This window comes from Arabidopsis thaliana, chromosome 5 (assembly GCF_000001735.4).
Source record: "Arabidopsis thaliana chromosome 5, partial sequence".
Lineage (NCBI taxonomy): Eukaryota > Viridiplantae > Streptophyta > Magnoliopsida > Brassicales > Brassicaceae > Arabidopsis > Arabidopsis thaliana.
In genome coordinates, this window is record NC_003076.8 from 18,500,575 (window position 1) to 18,520,274 (window position 19,700).

Consider the following 19,700-nt stretch of genomic DNA (forward strand, 5'->3'; position numbering starts at 1 on the left):
GTCCGGTCATGTGGAATGCTAAATTACAAATCCACCTTATTATAATTTAAATTACATAAATACCCCTTAAAACTCACATATTTATACTTTGGTCCCGGTAGTTCTCTTTTCTTTTTAAATTAAAGGATTATCTGCTTAGCAAAAAAGAAGAAGAGAAAAGGCAATGTTTTGAAACCCGACCCGGACGATGAACCGGACTACCTTCTGGGTCACCGGGTCACCGGGTCAACCGGGTTGGACCACGGGTTAATTAGTTAAAATTTATTTAATAAATTTAATATTAATAGAAAATTTAGAGTATTTTATAATAAAAAAATTTGTAGTATTTATAAATATAAAACAAAAATAATCATATCATATTTAATCAAATATAAAATTATATTATATTTAACAAAATATAAAATCATTTACACCCAAATATATATATATATATATAGAAAAAATCAAACAATAATAATAAAGTGGTTAAAAATTTGAAATCCAATAAATGTCTAACACCGTAACAAATATATTAGGAGATCATCAATGACATAAATAAATTAATAAAACATCGTGAATTAAAACAACTAATCTCGGTTGTCTCTCTCACCATTCGATTCAATTTTAAGGCGGTATTGTAAAGTCTTCAACAAAATCTAAAACATCAAATGAATTTAAGAACTGAAAAAACTTCTAAAAATAATTGAATAAAGTCTAAAATCCCATATTTTATTGTAAAATCAAGAGAACTTTTTAAAACCCACACCCGGCCGGTTCAACCGGTTCACCGGGTCACGGGTTAATTGCGAGTTTTTGTGGGTTTTTTCGGTTTTGAACTTGTTGGGTTTTAGCACTAAACCCAAACCGGAAAAGTGTTCGGGTTACGGGTTAACCGGTCGGACCGGACGGTTCGGGTCGGGCGTGAAAACACTGAGAAAAGGGTTTTTTAGGATTCTTTAAACGCAGAGCTGAGCTGAGTTACATAAGATCGAGAGAATTCGCAAACTCGTTTCTTCATTCGTCTTCGTCTTTCGCCATGGCTGCTCTACAATACTTGGAATCTCTGAAAAATACGCATCCAGAGCTCGGCGAATGGTACAATTCCCTTGCAGATCTGTATCAGAAAAAGCTCTGGCATCAACTCACCCTTAAGCTCGAACAGTTCATCGCTCTCGCTGTCTTTCAGGTACTTTTGCTTCTCCTCCGTAATACTAATTGGTTTCAATATCTATCTAGGTTTAGTAGTGGTCCTTGTGGATTTTAGGGTTCATAGATCTCGACAAATATCGTAGAATCTGTGTTTTTACTTCCGAATAACACGAGTTAGAGATCCGTTTGGAAGATGATAGGGTTTTCTCGGATTAAGTTCTTCGAAGAAAGTTAGGTTTTAGGGTTTATAGATCAATTTTGATTGCTTCCAAGTTTTTGTGTCTGATCTTAACCTGTGTCATTGTTATAATATAATTTTTTTTCATTTCAGGCTGGTGATGCTTTGATTCAGTTCTATCACAATTTCATCACTGACTTTGAGACGAAGATCAATCTTCTGAAGCTTGCGCATTTTGCTGTGGTGGTCTCTCGACAGTACTCTGAGAAAGAAGCTGCAGTTAGCTATCTTGAAAGCGTGATTGAGAAACTTAGAGCTACTAAAGAGCCTAGGATTACTGAACCAATCATTTATATTGAAACACAAAAAGCTTTATTCAAGCTTGAGCAAGGTGATCAGAAGGAGTGCAAAAAAATCTTGGACGATGGAAAGAGCTCTCTTGATAGTATGACTGACATTGATCCATCAGTCTATGCCAACTTCTATTGGGTGTCTTCTCAGTACCATAAGTGCCGTCAAGAATTTTCTGATTTCTACAAAAGTGCTCTGCTTTATCTTGCATACACGTCTGTGGAGGACCTTTCAGAATCGTTTAAGCTGGTATGCCCCTGTAATATTATGTACCTTGTTCTTATATTTTGTTCTTATGTTAAGTTTCCTGTTAGCGATAGTGGATAAGAGTATTCAGAAATTTGATGAAATTTAGAGGAAACTGAAGAAAAAAGTTGCGTACTAGTTAGCTTCCCTAGAGTCACCGATCAAATTTTGCTAATGTCAGATCATATCTGTGTCTTTCAGGATTTGGCTTTCGATTTGTCACTATCAGCTCTACTTGGGGAGAACATCTATAACTTTGGGGAACTGTTAGCCCATCCCATTGTAAGTTTTCCTTCATCCTCGACATAAACTACTGTTATATTTTCTTGTGTAGATAAAAGGCTTCTTGTTGATCTTTAATTGCTTGGATTTACGATAGATACTGTTTGTGAGTTGAGACGGCTTCTAACTCTCATGTTATAGTTTTGCTTAGAATTGTAGATGGTTCTCTTACATGTAGCATTTCTCTGATGACAGTTGAAAAGTCTCCTTGGAACAAATGTGGAATGGCTCTACCACATTCTACAGGCATTCAACCATGGTGATTTAGTTCAGTATCAAGAACTATGCCGTGTGCACAACGCATCCTTGATTGCTCAACCAGCACTTGTTGAGAACGAGAAGAAGCTTTTGGAAAAGATCAACATTCTCTGCCTTATCGAGATCATCTTCAGGTAAACTTTTCTCTAGGCAATTGTACCTCACGCCGTTTCAATCAAAGAAATAAAATCATGTGCTAATACATTTGATTTTAAACTCTACATCAGCCGACCCGCTGAAGATAGAACCATTCCTTTGAGCATCATCGCTGAGCGTACTAAACTTTCCATTGAAGATGTTGAGCACCTTCTCATGAAGAGCCTTTCTGTAAGTATTAGTATCTCCTTGCATTTTTCTCTCTTGTGTTCTTTTAGTACCCAAAAAACTCTGCAGCTTCCGGGTTAAAATCTGTTGTGGTGACCAAGGAAAGAGTTTGTCTGAGTGACCAACATAATGATACTGAACTACCTGTCATCTGATTAAGAACAACATAGTAAACATCACCATACGCATTGTATCTCTAGGTTTATGTATTTGCAGTTGTCGTCTTATTGCGTAATTTTGTTATAGAACTCAAATGATCTTGACTGGTTTTGTTCCTGACTTAGACATAGAATGATTGTGTATGCTTCTGTAGAATCTAAAGTGGAAAATGAATGATACAGGTGCATTTGATCGAGGGCATCATAGACCAAGTGAACGGAACAATTTATGTCTCATGGGCGCAACCGAGAGTACTAGGGATTCCACAGATCAAGGCTTTGAGGGATCAATTAGACAGTTGGGTTGACAAAGTTCACACCACTTTACTATCTGTTGAAGCCGAGACACCAGATCTTGTTGCAGCATAAGAGAAAAGAAAACCTTCTTCCTCCTTTTGAAGCTACTGAATGTAAAACACCATCTTCTCTGGGATTAGATTCAAGTTTTTTATTTCAGTCGTAGAAGAAATTACAATTGCTTTTTAATCTTTTGACTTCCATTTCAAGATGTCCGAAATTTCAGTTCTACATTTAGACTATTTTCATACATTTTTTCTTAAAACATGTCCTTGACAATCATTCATTATTCACATAACCATAACAAGTCAATCAGTTTATAGAAAAAGTCATCTGATAGGATCTAAACGTGGACTCACTCACTCTGAATAGTTGATTTGAGCCTAAAATTTGGGGATTCTCGCGGCTTCTGGCACTGGTCTCCGATTACGTCACTTCCCGATGATTTCATCTTGGACTCATAGCGCGTATACCAAGATTCAATTCCCAACAATCTCACTCCTTTCAAGGCGTTTCCGATCATTGTTACGTTGCACAGAACATTGTCTCTATGCACTCCTCATAACCCTGAAACACGTCACTACCGTTGGTATATTCTTTCTCCGACGCAATGGCTTTATCCTTATCGCTTCTCTTCCTCCTATGCCTGCTCATGGAAGCTATATTGCTTTAGGTTCAAAAGATTTACGTTTTTAGATGGCGTTTATGATTCCGGTGTGACTTCGAGAGTGTTAACCACTGTGGAGATGTGAATTCTAAGAAGTGAGAGTATATATGCGTGTGTCGTTGATGATGTATTGTACTACTAAATTTGTGCTCTAAACCATAACAGCTAGACATAATTCTAAATTTCATGTTATGGTAGGAAGATTGTTGATTTCATTGATCTAAAAGACTAAAAGTGAAAATGTATTATACTTTTGGTTTTGTGCATTGAGGGTCATCAGTTTAAGAAGCAAATGTGGACAAAAATTCTGCCATTCCATATCTCTTCATTATTAAAACTTTTCTAATTTTTTTATAACTAATATTTCAGAGTATGAAAATGAAATTCAAATTATTGTACACATTTAGGAATTCATATAAATAAATCAAATTACTAACGATTATAAAAAAAAAATCAATACAGAGTCGAATTTTTGAATGAATTCAAATATAATTGTCAATTAAAAAATAACTGTACTATCTCTAGATTTATTTATTCAACAGAACTTATAATTATAAGAATCCCGAAAGTAATTTTTGTGATCAAAATGGCAGAAACCACATGGCCATGAGTCGTCTTGTCTGTACGATGATTCACTCTTTTTCTTATAAAATTTTGATTCTACATTATTGTCCCTTATTTTTTTGGCCTTTTGAATAATGAAGGTGAATTTATAAAAATACGCAAATCTTTAATGTTCAACATACATATATAGATTCAACTTGCCGGAACAAATGTGTCGACCTTTACATTAAGAAAGAATTAATTAATTTTGACTTATCATATAGAATAAACCAATAATAATTATTATTTAATTTAGTCTATTTCATAACGTATACAATACATTCTTTTCTTATTTTTTTTCCTTTAGAAAGACCAATTCATAGCTACTGCCAAATGCTGACTACTATTCAACCTTCATTGCTATGATATGACTATCGATAATATGATAATAGAATTAACGAAAAATATGTCACAATATTTTGCTATGACTACATTACAATATTTTCTACAACTAGTAATAGAAAATTCTAACAAACACAGATTATAATTTTGTATATTCGAAACAATCTACCAATCAATTCACGATATAAACATATGCATTGTCAAAGTGATATGAATCAAACATTTTTACTGGTATGGAAGAAATTACAACACATATTTATGTCGTCGACAGTAATGAAAGAAACATAGGAGTTTGTCGCTTGTACATTATCGTTGCAACATCTTTAAACAAAGGATAAGTTAGAAAAGGAAACAGATGCAACCAAAATAGAACCTAATAGAGAACCCGAGTAAAAGGAAGGCCCGGCGAAAGAAAACTCCCAAACAGTTGATAAAATAAATAAAAACTTCCAACAGAACCGGTCAATTACTGAAATAAAACAAACTGAACCGGCCGGTTAAATAAATTAAGCTTCTAAAAAACCGGTCATCCTAAGAACGGAGTTCCGGTGACGGCTCAAGTCTCTTCCTTTTAAAGTACAAGCGGAAAACGCAATTTGCTCTTTCATTCGTCGTTCGATTATTACATGTGGAGGAGTCTTATCATCCTCCTCCTCCGTCGTGTCCCATTCCAAACATCGGAAATTATTCGTCGGAATTCTCACCGGAGATGTTTTCTCCGCCGTCTCATGCCGTCTTGTACCCTTCTTCTCGTCGTTTCTTGAGTTATAGAGTTTAGTATATCGGCTAGAAGTTGATATTTTGGATTGGTCGGAAAATATAATGTCGGATTCTTGAAATTCTTCTGACATTATTGTAATATCAAGAAATGTATATTTTTTCGAGAATACTAGTTGAAGTTAAAAGAGAGATGATATGATCAATGAGGATGGAGAAGAAAAGATAACAATGAAGAAAAGTGAAATTTATAGACCGATTGAGACACATATGTGGCAATAGAGAATCTAATGTCTTATATACACGTAAGATCTACGTATATAAATGTGACTGTATGTATGTGTAGATGTGTTTGAAAGTATACGTGTACGTATAAACAAATCGAGCTAGTATTTGCATATGATGATGTCATTAGGATATCTTTGGGGTGAAATACGTGGTAGCTTCATATGTTTCTTCATCATCACTCAAATTTTCGTTACCGTGTCTATTAATTATTTTGATTTTTTATTTTATTTTTTTGATTTTATTCATTAGTTAGTATTAATGATTTCCATTGTATTTAAAAAGGAAAAACTATCCTAAGTTTACACTTTTTTACCATAAATAAATCATCACACATTGATTAACATTTTACACATATTGTTTGATTCATATATATTAGGTTATTTATGAACGAATTTTGTTTTAGTAGAATGACTGAAACATGACCTATTATTTTACGAACTGAGAATCTTAATTATTAAAGAAGATCTGATCATCTGATTAATTGAGTATCTCCAACATCAAGAAAACCAGTAAATCACAATGATTAAGAAATAAGCTGAGTCGGTAAAGCCACAAAACGCAAACAGAGCGGCGCGTCAGGAGGAAACGCATTTACGCGTTTTCATTCTCAACGTCACGCGTGTACGCGGTTACACGCTTAAATCCAAATTCTATCCACTCATATCCGCACACGTGTCATATTACAAGCTTAGGGCTCTTTCGTGCCACGGTTTTGGTTTTGTCCAACACAACACAACACAAGACTCGAGAGAGTCCCTTTCTTGTGCGTTAACGTGGCGTCGTTAACGGCATATTCTTTTATCTCATGAAACAGACAAATTACGAGGCAAATTTGGGAAGTAGTAACACGTCATGTTGAAGATTGAAGAAGTTTCTTCGAATGTTGTAGAACCATATGGATCATTTTTGGCAGGTTTAGTGTTTCAAGCAATAAAATGTACATTGTATTATAACACCCTAGGCATTTTTTGAAACGAATGATATCCACCCTATTAAAATTCGAAAATACTAAAACCACCAAAATAAAAGAATAAAAACGACGAAAAACATTCTGAATAAGCAAACAAAAGAATAATCATACTAAAGAAACAGCAATTGAACTCCTCACAACATGATGTCCATCGGTCCAGCTAAACCATCCAAACCGATATCGATCCCTCCGAGCCTCACCTGTAAACTCATATCTCTGTGTAGTAAAAATGATGTTAAACCGCTTCTTCTGACCAATCTTATCAAAGACCAAAACATTTGGTTCAGCCTTAACCAAGACACCGTTTGGCGGTTGAGCATTAAAGACATATACGCTTGTTGAATTACCCGTTCGTCCAACACATGTAACCGTCCTTGTAACGGTCACTGTCCCACTGAGATATGGAATTGAGATTGACGGGTAATTTAGGTTATAACCGGGAGGGATTCTACTTGGACATTTGAATGTCGGGTCAAGATTGGTTAAACCAACTGAACAACAGTAGAGAAGGTAAGATTGGTATGATGCATCGTAGACTAAACCGGGAGATGCAGCTTTCGTTGGTCTAAAATGTCTTGACCCAAGTGCAAATGGGTTTGCGGGTGAACCATCATAGTCTTGGATTGGTTCATTGTCCTCGTTGGTCATCGAAGCTACAAAAAAACAAAGGTTCATTGGTTTAGTGATAATCTGTGCGAGACCGAAATAAAAAAATCTGATGACCATTGGTTTAGTTATTTTAAACCAACTCAATAACCGAAAGTTTTTGTTACCAGTGGTCATGAGGGCAGATCTTATAGCAGCACTACTCCATGTGGGATGCATGCTTTTGAGAAGGGCAATTGCACCAGCAACATGAGGGCAAGACATAGAAGTTCCTGAGTCGAGATTATAATCTAAAACTCGTCGGTCTATCGAATCTTTGCTTGCCGAATCCGCCCCGCTCCATGCGGCTAATATATTCAGTCCTGGCGCGATAATATCCGGCTGTCGAAAATCCACCAAAAGGTTATGTGTTGAGTTAAAATTTAAAAAGATTAAAGTCAGAGGAACAAAAGAGTTTACCTTTAAAATGTTAGCATCTACCCAATTTGGGGCTCTACTAGAAAACTAGTCATAAATGGAGCCGGTTTGTATGGGTAAACCGAATCTTCCGGTTGGTTTCGGTAAAGTACTGTTTCTGCCGGTTTGATGAAAGCAACCGGTTCATAAGTATTGTAGATGTAATCGAGAATTCTATCGACCGTTGATGAGAAAACCAAAGCAGTTGGTACGAAATGAGACTCAACGTCGAATGCATCGTTATCCCGAGAATTTGCTAATATCATACCAACTCCTCCGGCTCGCTTTACCTCAAGACCTTTACCAATTGTTGAACCTGAACCGTAACCTCTTAAACATAATACCACTTTACCTCTCACATGATCAGGTGAAAGTGCATTCGGTAAACATAGCCTTCACCATACACAAACAATTAATTAGGCCAAATAAAATAAAAAACTTTGTAACAAAAGTAAAAACCTTTTTTTATTTAATATTAACATCCATTCATCTTTTGATATCGAAGGTAAAAAACTTACATTGCGTCGTTCCTTGAAACGCCTGGAACAACCACGTCAGGAGCGTAGACTAGAGGAGCATAATTGTCCATCTTTAATGTTGTTAATGAGTCCGACTAGAAAATATGAAACTTTCTATTAAATTCATTATATACATGATACACAATATTTAGAAATAAGTTTGTATTAAAACTAAATCTATTGAATGATTAATAGTCTAAATCTATATCCGAGCGTAAAACTTACCTCAAAGCTCTCAAGCGAAACCATAACTCAAAAAGCATATATAACATCGTACCCTATTTACGTACCAAATTTAAAATAGTCATAACTCACAAATTTTCTTAGTAATAATTAAATTTAGCCGGGAAAGAGACTATGGTTAACATTTGAAACTACATGTCTTCGTCAGATTGTTTTTAGATTTGAACCATAATTTTCCTTGTAATGTATATGGTTTAATAAGGTGTAACGTTTTAATGTTAGGTTTATTACCTCGAATACATAGCCATCACCAAGTTCAAGACGGCCGACGAAAAACCGATCAAGACTACTAGCTCCGACGGTAATAATCCACGGAGCTGGATTCGACAGAGTTTCCCGCGCAGGTCCATCATTTCCAGCGCTAGCCGCAACCACAATATCTCTTTTAACTGCATGCAACGCTCCGATCGCGATTCCATCCTCCAAATACGTGTGAGGTTCAACAGTTCCAATAGAAATACTGATAACATTGACACCATCAGCAATGGCATCGTCAAACGCAGCCAACATATCTTCATCAAAACAAGTGTTTGTGGCGTATTTTTCCTTGTTTGGAACCGCCCAACAAGCTTTGTAAACGGCGAGACGAGCTAGTGAAGCGCCGCCTGAAGCCGTACCCATAGCAATACCGCCTAGTGCAGAAACACCGTCTACTCGGCGACCAACGGCGGTTGAAGCTGTGTGGGAACCATGTCCATCAGCGTCTCGTGGAGACAAGAAGTCTTTGTTAGCTTCGGCATTGAACGGTCCGTAATATCTCTCGTACCCTCTTGCATAGTACCTTGCTCCGATAATTTTCTTGTGATTAATGACGATAAAATAAAGATGATAAGCATTAATATTAAGTTATTAGCCCTTTCTAATATATCCCGTAGTCTAAAGGTAATTAACGTAATAAATTATTTTGCAGTATCAAACTAGTACCCATATAAATTTTGTTCTCTTTGATATTTATGAAAAAAGTCTTGTGGAAAAGATGAGATATAAGTTCAATTATCATGATAATATGTATGTACTAGTACTAGTGTGCATATACTAATTTCAATCATAAAATTTACGTTAATTTGAACAAAATGTAGTGATATCATGACAAAAGTCACTTTTTGATGTATTTGGTGAAAATGTTAATGTTGAAAGAAAAAAAAAACTATAGATAATTAGATATATAGCTGGAGTGAGCTGAGCTCATGATAAGGGCATTTCATATATACGTATATAAGATATAGTTAAATTGATAACCTTTAGTAAATTAGTGAAGATATTTGTTTGTTACCGATTACAATGGGAAGAGTTGAAGGCAACACCGGTTTGGCAGATTCCTTTCCAAGATTCTGGAATTGGTCCCATTCCTTTGTCATCGAAACTCCTTGATTCTGGCCACACCCCTTTTATCTCCCAAATATAAACAAATTATTCCCCCAATTATACCATATATTCAACAAACTAAATATGTTAAAGATTTTGGTAACAGAATTTATCTATTTTATGGAAACGATTAAGTTGTTTAACAGAAAATATGTGTGTTTGTTAAAGAGAAAACCACAAAGTAGGTACACTAGTTATTCAATCAAAATGGTTCACGATGGTCGATGGACACTAAACTTCTTAGAAAACTTACCACTATCGATAAGACCAACTATGACCCCATCGCCGTGTTTTGCATTCTTCAAGAACTTTCTCCCGACACGAAACCGGTCATTTACATCATATTTGTGACGTGGGGCATCACCGTCACTACGATAATCTTCGCCTTCTTCCTCCTTTAACCCTACAAATTCCCATGATCTTGTCGTATGGATCTTATACTTTCTCGGATCGCTCTTGAATACCGATACAACTTCTTTGAGTTCTATACCAATAGAAAAAGAAAATGTTTTTTAGCTAAACTTTCAGTCATATATAGCAAAATGTATACTTAGTTTCATTCAAAAAATTTAGTTGTAAGGGTTTTACGTACCTTTGAGTCTAGAGGCTTGATCCGGTGTTAGCTCAGCCGCGAAGCCATTGATGCTAGAGGCTCGTTCCTCTCTTAGCTATACAATAGCGAAGATGTGGCATCTTCTTCAGTTTCTTTAACAGATTGAAGATAAGAGTGATGATGAGCTTCAATTTCATGAAAGGCTTTATCACCTTTATGTTCTCCAAAATAAACAATATACACCTACAAAAAAAAACTCAAGAAAAACCAAGTTAATGGACATGTGAGGAATTAATTAAGAAACAATGAATTGGAAATGATATAGGATTTGACACCTTATGGTAACAACTCAATGCATATTTGAAATTGATATCCTCTGCAAAGTAAATTTTAATAGAAACTAACCTGCTTCTCTTTAGTGCATGAAGCTAAGAGAGGAACGAGAAAGAGGAGAAGGGAAAGGAAAATGAAAATACCAAAAATCCGTTTCATGGCCTTAGTTTTTTTGTTTTGTTTTGGTTTGGCCGAATGTCATAACCTTAATGATTTATAGATGTTTGATTGGCTACTTACATTCGACAGAGAGCATCAAATTTAAAAATGGTCCAACCAAATTATAGGATTTTTGAGAAAAAAAGGATATATGCTAGTGTAAAAATAATTTTATCGAATTATTACACAGATTGCTGCTTCGAAAACAGATCATTTTACGATGCTTTCATCGTCTTAAATTATTAACATGATCTACAAAAATCTATTTACCCTAATAGATTGGGGGGTATACATGAGTTATATATGCGTGTAGGAATATTCTATACATTTCGCATTTAGGTATATTTAATAAATAAAAGAAAATTTTAGTTTGTTACGAGAATCTAGATATGGGTTTAATGGGATATATAATTTTATCGTTAATATACTTGCATGAAAAATCTTCAAATTCATAATTTTAATTGCACTCAAAAGTAAATTGGTGATTACTTGATTTCCAGAGCGACTTGATGTACTTCTGGTTTGGTTCGGTTTTGATTTTTGGTTTGAGTCCGGTTCAATGCTAGCTAGTTAAAAAAACTAACGTAGGAATACATACCACTAACATGTTGGTTTTGTGGTTCCGGTCCAGTCTCACTGTCTCATACCTGGTTTTTTTTCAAGGGAAACATGTCATTAAAATTCCCAATTTATAGAAACATTAATTTAAATTCTCAATTTCAAAGAAGCAAAACAAATATTAAATTTTTATTGACTTTTCAAATAAATACTAAAATTTTGTTGACATGGTCATAGAGAACGTGATTTTAAAGGGTTAAACATATCTCGTTAAGAGAGTTTATTTTCTGTTAACATGCATGTTAATTGAAAACAACAATATTTCCTATAACATAAAATCGACATCGTTTTGTGTTAACGACTGAAAGAAATTCCTAAATTCAATCTTAGATCGAGCAAACTCAATTACCCTAAATCTTCATATAATTTGAAACTTGGAATTTTATTAGCAGTTACGATAAAACGATAGCATTTTATTATTAGTAGAATGATATTGTTTTCAATTAACGGATCTGCTAATTGAAAGTTTAACTATGTTAACAAGGTCTATTAACTATTTAACATCATGTTTAATATGGCCAAATCAACAAAATTTTGGTATTTATTTAGAAAGACAACATAAATTTGATATTCATTTTGTTTCGTTAAGAATTGAAGATGTAAATCAACATTTTCAATAAATTTTAATGATATTTTTCCTGATTTTTTTAAGCGAACAAGGAGAGGATTTACGATTAGTCCCTTTGTTGTTTGGCAAGGCCTAAAGCCCATCTTAAAATTCTTCTTTGTCGACGAGTCTAGTTACACCTAGTATAACAGATTGAAACAAAAACATAACAACGCTATCGTTCGTCTTTATGTTTCTTTTGTGAATAGTAAATAGTAAATAGTTAAGAGTGATAATCGTGTAATATGTTCTCAAAATGCATACATTGAAAACGCACGCAAAAATTTCTGCTAATTGTATCCAAATTGTTGAAAAATATTTGATATGAATCTAAATTATGAGGAAATTTGCATCACTTCTTCTGTATGAAACTTTTGTTGATACCCATCGTGATTAGCATCACTATTTCTTGGCATTTTTATATATTAATTTTGATTGTTAAATTACAAGTAATCATAGTGGTATGGCTTCTTGTTTGACTCAAACCAAGCCCATGACCATGAGTCCACAAGTTCTTCTACCATCTTTTTTTTTTTCCTTCTACCATCTTCACAAGTAACAACGATGACATAAGGAGAGTCTATAGAGTGATCAGAAAAATATTTTCTATTTCTTTCACTTTGACCTCTATAACATCCAAACCGACTAATAAAACCATCCCAAATAAGCAAACAACAATCAAGCTAAGGAAACAGCAATTGGACTCCTCACAACATGGACTTTATCTGTCCAACTAAACCATCCAAATTGGTATTGACCCTTTTCAGTCGCATTCATCACCTGGTTCTTCAGTGGTTTAATAACGATTTTAAACCGCTGCTTCTGACCAATCCGGTTAAAGGACAATATATTCGGTATAGCCTTAACCGAAATACCCGATGGCGGTTTAACGCTGAATAAGTATGTGCTTGTTGAGTTACCAGTTCCAACATTTGTAACTGTTCTTTTAACGGTCACCGTCTTCTTGAGATTCGGGACCGCGATTGACGGGTAATTGTGATTATAACCGGGCGGAATTTTACTAGGACATTTGAATGTCGGGTCAATATTGGTGATGTTAACCGAGCAGCCATAGAGAAGGTAAGCTCGGTATGATGCATCATAGACTAAACCGGGATCTGCAGCTTTTGTTGGTCTGAAATGTCCTGACCCAAGTGCAAATGGGTTTGCTGGTAAACCAGTAGTGTCTTGGATCGGTTTCTTCTTGTCGTTAGTCATCCAAGCTAACCAAAAAAAATAAAATTAAACAAATATCAAAAAGACTTTATTTAAAAGATTTTGGTTTAGCTAAACCGAACCAACAAAAAAAAACCATAGTTTGTTTTGTTTACCAGTGGTCATAAGAGCTGATCTTATAGCAGCGCTACTCCATTTGGGATGAATGGCTTTGAGAAGAGCAATTGCACCAGCGACATGAGGACAAGACATTGAAGTTCCTGAGTAGATGTTATAACCTGCAACTCTTTGATCTACTGACATTTTGCTCGGTGAATCTGCTCCGCTCCATGCAGCCAGTATGTACAGTCCTGGGGCGGTTATATCCGGCTGTTAAAACCGCAAACGAATAAAACCGGTTAATTTCGGTTATGAGTCATTTTGGTTTGGTTTTGAAGTTAACAGAAAAAAGAAAAAATTACCTTTAGAATGTTGGGGTCTACAACGTTTGGGCCGCGGCTAGAAAACCCGGTCATGGAAGGAGCTGCTTGGTATTTGTAAACCGTTTTCCCCGGTTTGATAAAAGCCTTCGGGTTTTTATCGGTTTTGATGTACTCCAGAATTTTATCGACCACGGTTGGGGTAACCCCGGCAGTCGGAACAAAATGAGAGTCTGAAGGAACTTCATTGCCGTTAGCTGCGATATTTCCGAGAATCATACCGGCTCCTCCAGCTCGTTTTACCTCCATGCCTTTACCGATTCTTGAACCGGCTCCTCTTAAACACAAGACCACTTTACCACTCACAAGCTCCGGTTTTAGTGAATTTGGTAAACATTGCCTTCAAAAAAAAAAACCAAAAAAAATTGGTAAGTCAAATATAAAATTAAATAAGTTAATTATCAAGTTTAGTTAAGTAAGCAATTCTTACGATGTCTCGTTCAATGCAATGCCGGGAACAACCACGTTAGAAGCGTAAACAAGAGGGGCAAATTTGTCCATTTTAAATGCCGTTATCGAATCCGTCTACATAACACAAAAGAAAAAGTGAAAAACTATATATTGTACACAAAAATGTAACACGTAACTGATTTTTTTCTCATAAGTGTTGGACTAGTTACCTTGATTGTATAGCCATTGCCAAGAACAAGACCGCCAACGAAAGCCCGATCAAGAGTACTAGCTCCGACAGTTATAATCCACGGTGCCAGATTCGACAAAGTTCCCGGCTTTGGCCCTGAATTCCCAGCGCTAGCAGCAACCACAATATTCCTCTTAACCGCATGCAACGCCCCCATCGCGATTCCATCTTGTGTAAATGGAAAAGGCTCGGTCGTTCCGATGGAAATGCTGATGACGTGAACGCCATCAGCGATGGCGTCATCGATCGCGGCAAGCATGTCCTCTTCTAGACAGATATTTCCTTCAACTTTTTCCGCATTGGGCTTGGCCCAACAAGCTTTGTAAATAGCTAGACGAGCTAACGGTGCACCGCCCGATGCCGAGCCCTTGGCGAAACCGCCAAGTGCGGATGCACCGAGAACTCGACGGCCAACGGCAGTAGAAGCTGTGTGGGACCCATGTCCGTCGGGATCTCTTGGAGACAAGAAGTCTTTGTTTGCTGTAGCGTTGAACGCTCCGTAATATCTTTCGTACCCTTTCACGTAATACCTCGCTCCAATAATTTTCCTGTAATTTAGAGAAAACATCCATTAAGTTATAACTTATAACCGGTTCATGGAATAATCAATCATTCATACAATGGTTAACTACAACAATAATTATTTTGTGTCAAATCCAAACTACTTTAATTTCTTATAATTTATTGAGAAAAACATCATGACACACCGAAATTAGATAAGTATCCAACTTTAATCAAATCGCAATATTAAATTCAGTAGATATTACGAACTTTTTGTGTCCTTATAATGTATTTAGCATGAAACAAAAATAACGAATATATGAGCAATTATTTATTAATGTGATAATTAGTGTTTTATACGTTTATATCATTGAATTCTTTATTTATGTCTTCAAACATTTGAGATGCCTTCAACAAAAAGATATAGACACGTAAACTCGGGCACACATTGATATAACAAACATGAAAATTGATGGTAAAAGAAACAAGTGAGAAGTCACGGGTGTACAATATTATCTAGAAAGAAGCAAATAAGTTTTTGTCCCTTACATATAACACCAAAGCTTGCATATACAATCAATTATCAAAGTTTCGGTTTCATGCATAAAAATAGCCAATATAAAGTCTTTTTAAAAAAAACAATTTCTTTGTATGGTTTTGATGGCAGGCTTACATAAGTGAACAGTTACAGTGGCTGCAGGATAATTCGATATATTTATAGTTTTATATTAGTAATATAATAAAAGAATAATGGTGGCTCGTGATTGATGATGATACGCAAGCTTAAAAGTTGGTGATCAATTATCGCAACCGAACAAAACATTGAGACTGTGACTCAAAAACTATGCCTTCTATAGTTCTATGGGAATATTGCTAAATCTTGAAAAAGAAAAAAAAAATCTATGTTGTTTTGATTGGTTCAGAAATAACTTTACTTAATAAAAGGCAAAATAATTTTTTTTTTATATATAATAAATGAAATATGCAGTATTGTGGGATTATAGACGTTGTGTAATTAAAAAATAGTATATTTTGATTATATTGAATGATGCATTATATATCCTGAATGTACTTACAATGATAAAAAAAATTATTATGCCTGTATAATAAGATTGAATTATACAAAAAAAAACAAGATTGAATTATACAAATGATACTGTCGATGAGTGAGTGGAATGAAATTATTATCATATCAATTGTATTGGCTATTTAAAGCCTATGGTTTCTATTATAACAGAAAACTTAAAAGTCGTTAAATAATTTCAGAATTCTGTCATTTCATTGATTATCAGTAAAAAATAAAATTAAACAAAAATTTTAGTCAAAAGTTACACTTTAATTCTACACAATTATTTAAATTTTGTTTACATAAAGAGTTTTAATGATCAATATAGAACAATATATCACATCATCGTATAGAAAAAGAAGATTCTCGCAGCAAGCATGAGGTTCTTTGGATCTTTGCTAAAGAACCAAAGCTGATATGGACGTATAGTTTACTTTTAATCTATTTCGGACCTTTAATTCATACATATATATGGTTTGTGTGTGTGTATGTGTTTTGGCTAAAATTTGTATTTTTGGTTTTATATGTTTGGCATTTTTGGTTTTAAATATCTGACCAATTCAAATCATAGAATTTCTATTAAAATTTGCATTTTCTTAGAAAAAAGGGAAACATGTCTTACCGGTTACAGTGAGAAGAGTTAAAGGCAACTCCGGTTTGGCAGATTCCTTTCCATGATTTTGGAACTGGTCCCATTCCTTTGTCATTGAAACTCTTTGATTCTGGCCACACACCTATTATTTTAAACAAATCATTATCTCAATAATGACGGATTAATATAATAATGAGATGAACCTAACGATTCCAAAAGATAAATTAGTACTACAAAAAGTTCCTTCAACCTTGAATTCTTGACCATAACGCAACTCTTTTTCTCTAGTCACGTAATAATTCAACTATCAACGTTGGAGTTAGGTCCATTTAAGTTTGGTGTACGTTTTCATCAAAAAGAAACACTCATTATTCTCAGAATCCAACAATATATTATTTTAACATTAAACTAATCTTATGGCTATTATCTCGGCGCTATTATGTGTGTGCGTGAAGGAAACAGAAGACAGAGGAAAATTCAAATGAAAGGATAACACAAAAGTTTACATGAGTTACACAGTTTTATTTTTTCCATTCATCTTATCCTAATTTCATTAACGGAAAAAAACGCATTAGCCAAAAAAAATATATTTATTTACATAATTTAATAAAAAGGTTATGGTTATTTAGTTTAGAATATTCCAACAGAAAGTCAGAAACTCAAAAAAAAAACCTATTTTCTATTTTTTAACAAACAGAAAACAATAATTAGTAGAGACAGCTTAACTTACCACTGTCGAGAACACCGACGATGATTCCATCACCATGCTTTGCCTTCTTCAAAAAATTTCTTCCCACACGAAACCGATCATCGGCATCATTTTTTCGACGTGGAACATCACTGTCGGTTTCTTCCTCCTCCAATCCTACAAATTCCCATGACCGTGTCGTATGTGCTTCATATTTTCTTGGATGGCTCTTGAATACTGAAACAACCTCTGCTAATTCTGTTTTCATAAAAAAAAAGACAAATTTGGTTTTAGTTAATACTTAATACCTTTTCATTCATAACAAAATATCAAAAGGGTTTCATTCCAAATTTGTTTTCTTTACTTACTTTCTAGTTTAGAGGCTTGGTCAGGGGTTAGCTCAGCCGCGAAGCCATTGATGCTATGTTTGTAGCTATACAAGAGCGATGCTCTAGCGTCTTCTTCGGATTCTTTAACCGATTGAAGATAAGAATGATGATGTTCTTCAATTTCATGAAAGGCTTTATCACCTTTATGTTCTCCAAAATAGACAATATACACCTACCAACACAAAAAAAAAGATTTTATGAAAATGTCAGGAATTGATTAAGAATTAAGGACATCAGAATGGAGCAGCCCCATATGGTAACAAATATATGCACAATTGGAATTAAGAATCAGTGAACATTAAAGTGTAGAATGATTATTTTGACTCTAAACAGAAATAGGAACCTGTTTTTCTTCAGCACATGAGGCTAAGAGGGGAATGAGAAAGAGGAGAGGGAAGAGAGAAGTAAGCTTCTTCATGGTCTTAAACTTGTATCTTTTGTGTTTGGTGGAATGTTATAGCCCTAATCCGTTGTAGGGGTTTGATGGGCTATTTATAATAGTTAAAGAGCAACAAATCAAAACGTATATATAGAAATTAAAAAACTATCCTAACTAATTAATCGTGTTGATCTAATGACTGGATACGTCTTGCAAACTACAGCTTCATGTTGACCACTAGAACCGTTACAAATGGTAAGAAATCTATTTTTATTTATAACATATCATATTTTGAAAAACTTGTTTCGGTAAATTACATACTGATTAAGGTTATATTTTGTTTTATGTACTTACAGTCGCGGATTACATTTAGAAAATAACATAATTGTGATACTCCCATTTCTGAAATAATTAAAATGATATGTACGTGGAGAGGCCTATAATAATTTGATTTAACTATATCAGGTTGACCAAGAAAAACAAAACGATATCTATCAAAATATACCCACAGTTACTATATATCCACAGTTAATCATGGTTGAATTGGAGAAATTGAAGAATGAACTTACTTAGAAGTTATCTTTTAGTAATATGTGAATGAGTATAAAACACAAAAAAAAATATTACGGTAATTTGCAAAATTATCGATAAATCGTTAAAATTTTCTAAAATAATGATCCGGCCATCAAAGGACCGATTTATTAAGAAGACATATAAAACCTACAAACAATAACAGTTAAAGAGTTATATACGATATAAAATCTATATAAATGTAGAGCGTTTTTTCGTTTAATACCGTTGGAGATAATAGTCTTGCTTTCCAAGAGAATGTTGTCTTCCTCGAATGAGTTGATTGGAGTGGCAGACCCACTAATTCTTAAAGAAGAAGGGGTTCGAAGAAGGGGTTCAATTGATCCTGAGTTAAATGTTCAAACAAATTTTAATGCATAGGAATCATTAAAAATGATGGTAGCACCCCTGCTCTAGTGACCCCCAAAATTCGGATTCGAGTCTCCCACAAACAAAATTGGAGTAATATTATGGTGATACGAAAGAATAAAAAGAATAAAATTCTCTAAAAGTTCATAAACGTGTCACATTCTCTATTGGTTTTTTACATTTTCAGTATGTTTATTTTCTTTTATATAGATATTATGGTGATACGAAAAGATAGTCTCTATTTTTTTTGAATAGCACTGATCATTTATTGAGAAAGAGTTCATGAACCAAACTACTAAAGATAGATGTGGGAGCGAACAAGATCGGTGATAGTCGCGGGCCTTGAGGCATTACCAATATTTCAAGAAAATTTTCTTATTTTAAGTTATTTACATCGGCCCTGTTCGTTTCTCTGTCGCTGGATCCAGCGACCAGCGACAGCAACCAGCGACTACATACATTGTTCGTTTATCTGTCGCTGGACTCAGCGACCAATTACAGCGACAATCGCTAATAATTGTCGCTGTGTTGTTCGTTTGACTGTCGCTATAAACAGTCGCTATATATTTTTTTAAAAATAATTA

The 19,700-nt window shown here is 34.6% G+C and overlaps 4 protein-coding genes across 6 annotated transcripts; 1 reads left to right on the plus strand and 3 right to left on the minus strand.

The window, feature by feature from the left end:
- The first annotated feature begins 911 nt into the window (after window positions 1-911).
- AT5G45620 (Proteasome component (PCI) domain protein) lies at window positions 912-3,570 on the plus strand. 2 transcript variants are annotated; one of them, NM_123930.5, is made up of 6 exons: window positions 912-1,165; window positions 1,460-1,906; window positions 2,105-2,185; window positions 2,381-2,577; window positions 2,671-2,770; window positions 3,109-3,570. In NM_123930.5, exons 1-6 carry the CDS (start codon window positions 1,016-1,018, stop codon window positions 3,292-3,294), a joined length of 1,161 nt encoding a protein of 386 aa, NP_199375.2. In that variant the 5' UTR covers window positions 912-1,015; the 3' UTR covers window positions 3,295-3,570. The 2 variants fall into 2 exon arrangements, with proteins under 2 accessions (NP_199375.2, NP_974889.1); NM_203160.2 differs by having other exon boundaries at window positions 2,671-3,543.
- A 1,391-nt stretch (window positions 3,571-4,961) lies between these two features.
- AT5G45630 (senescence regulator (Protein of unknown function, DUF584)) lies at window positions 4,962-5,808 on the minus strand. Its single transcript, NM_123931.3, has one exon. It carries the CDS (start codon window positions 5,683-5,685, stop codon window positions 5,341-5,343), a length of 345 nt encoding a protein of 114 aa, NP_199376.1. The 5' UTR covers window positions 5,686-5,808; the 3' UTR covers window positions 4,962-5,340.
- A 1,106-nt stretch (window positions 5,809-6,914) lies between these two features.
- AT5G45640 (Subtilisin-like serine endopeptidase family protein) lies at window positions 6,915-11,042 on the minus strand (the record flags this gene model as incomplete). Its single annotated transcript, NM_123932.2, has 9 exons — window positions 6,915-7,462; window positions 7,583-7,796; window positions 7,913-8,264; window positions 8,390-8,484; window positions 8,864-9,413; window positions 9,906-10,017; window positions 10,251-10,481; window positions 10,590-10,665; window positions 10,956-11,042. The coding sequence occupies 9 exons, from the start codon at window positions 11,040-11,042 to the stop codon at window positions 6,915-6,917; spliced, it is 2,265 nt and encodes a 754-aa protein (NP_199377.2).
- A 1,510-nt stretch (window positions 11,043-12,552) lies between these two features.
- Window positions 12,553-18,398, minus strand: AT5G45650 (subtilase family protein). Of its 2 annotated transcripts, NM_001344636.1 has the most exons (10): window positions 18,385-18,398; window positions 18,142-18,286; window positions 17,778-17,970; window positions 17,452-17,667; window positions 16,752-16,863; window positions 14,543-15,110; window positions 14,353-14,447; window positions 13,905-14,262; window positions 13,599-13,812; window positions 12,650-13,490 (listed from the first exon to the last, which is right to left on the minus strand). In NM_001344636.1, exons 2-10 carry the CDS (start codon window positions 18,214-18,216, stop codon window positions 12,946-12,948), a joined length of 2,376 nt encoding a protein of 791 aa, NP_001318744.1. In that variant the 5' UTR covers window positions 18,217-18,286; window positions 18,385-18,398; the 3' UTR covers window positions 12,650-12,945. The 2 variants fall into 2 exon arrangements, with proteins under 2 accessions (NP_199378.1, NP_001318744.1); NM_123933.3 differs by lacking the exon at window positions 18,385-18,398 and having other exon boundaries at window positions 12,553-13,490; window positions 18,142-18,335.
- Between the last annotated feature and the right edge of the window lie 1,302 nt (window positions 18,399-19,700).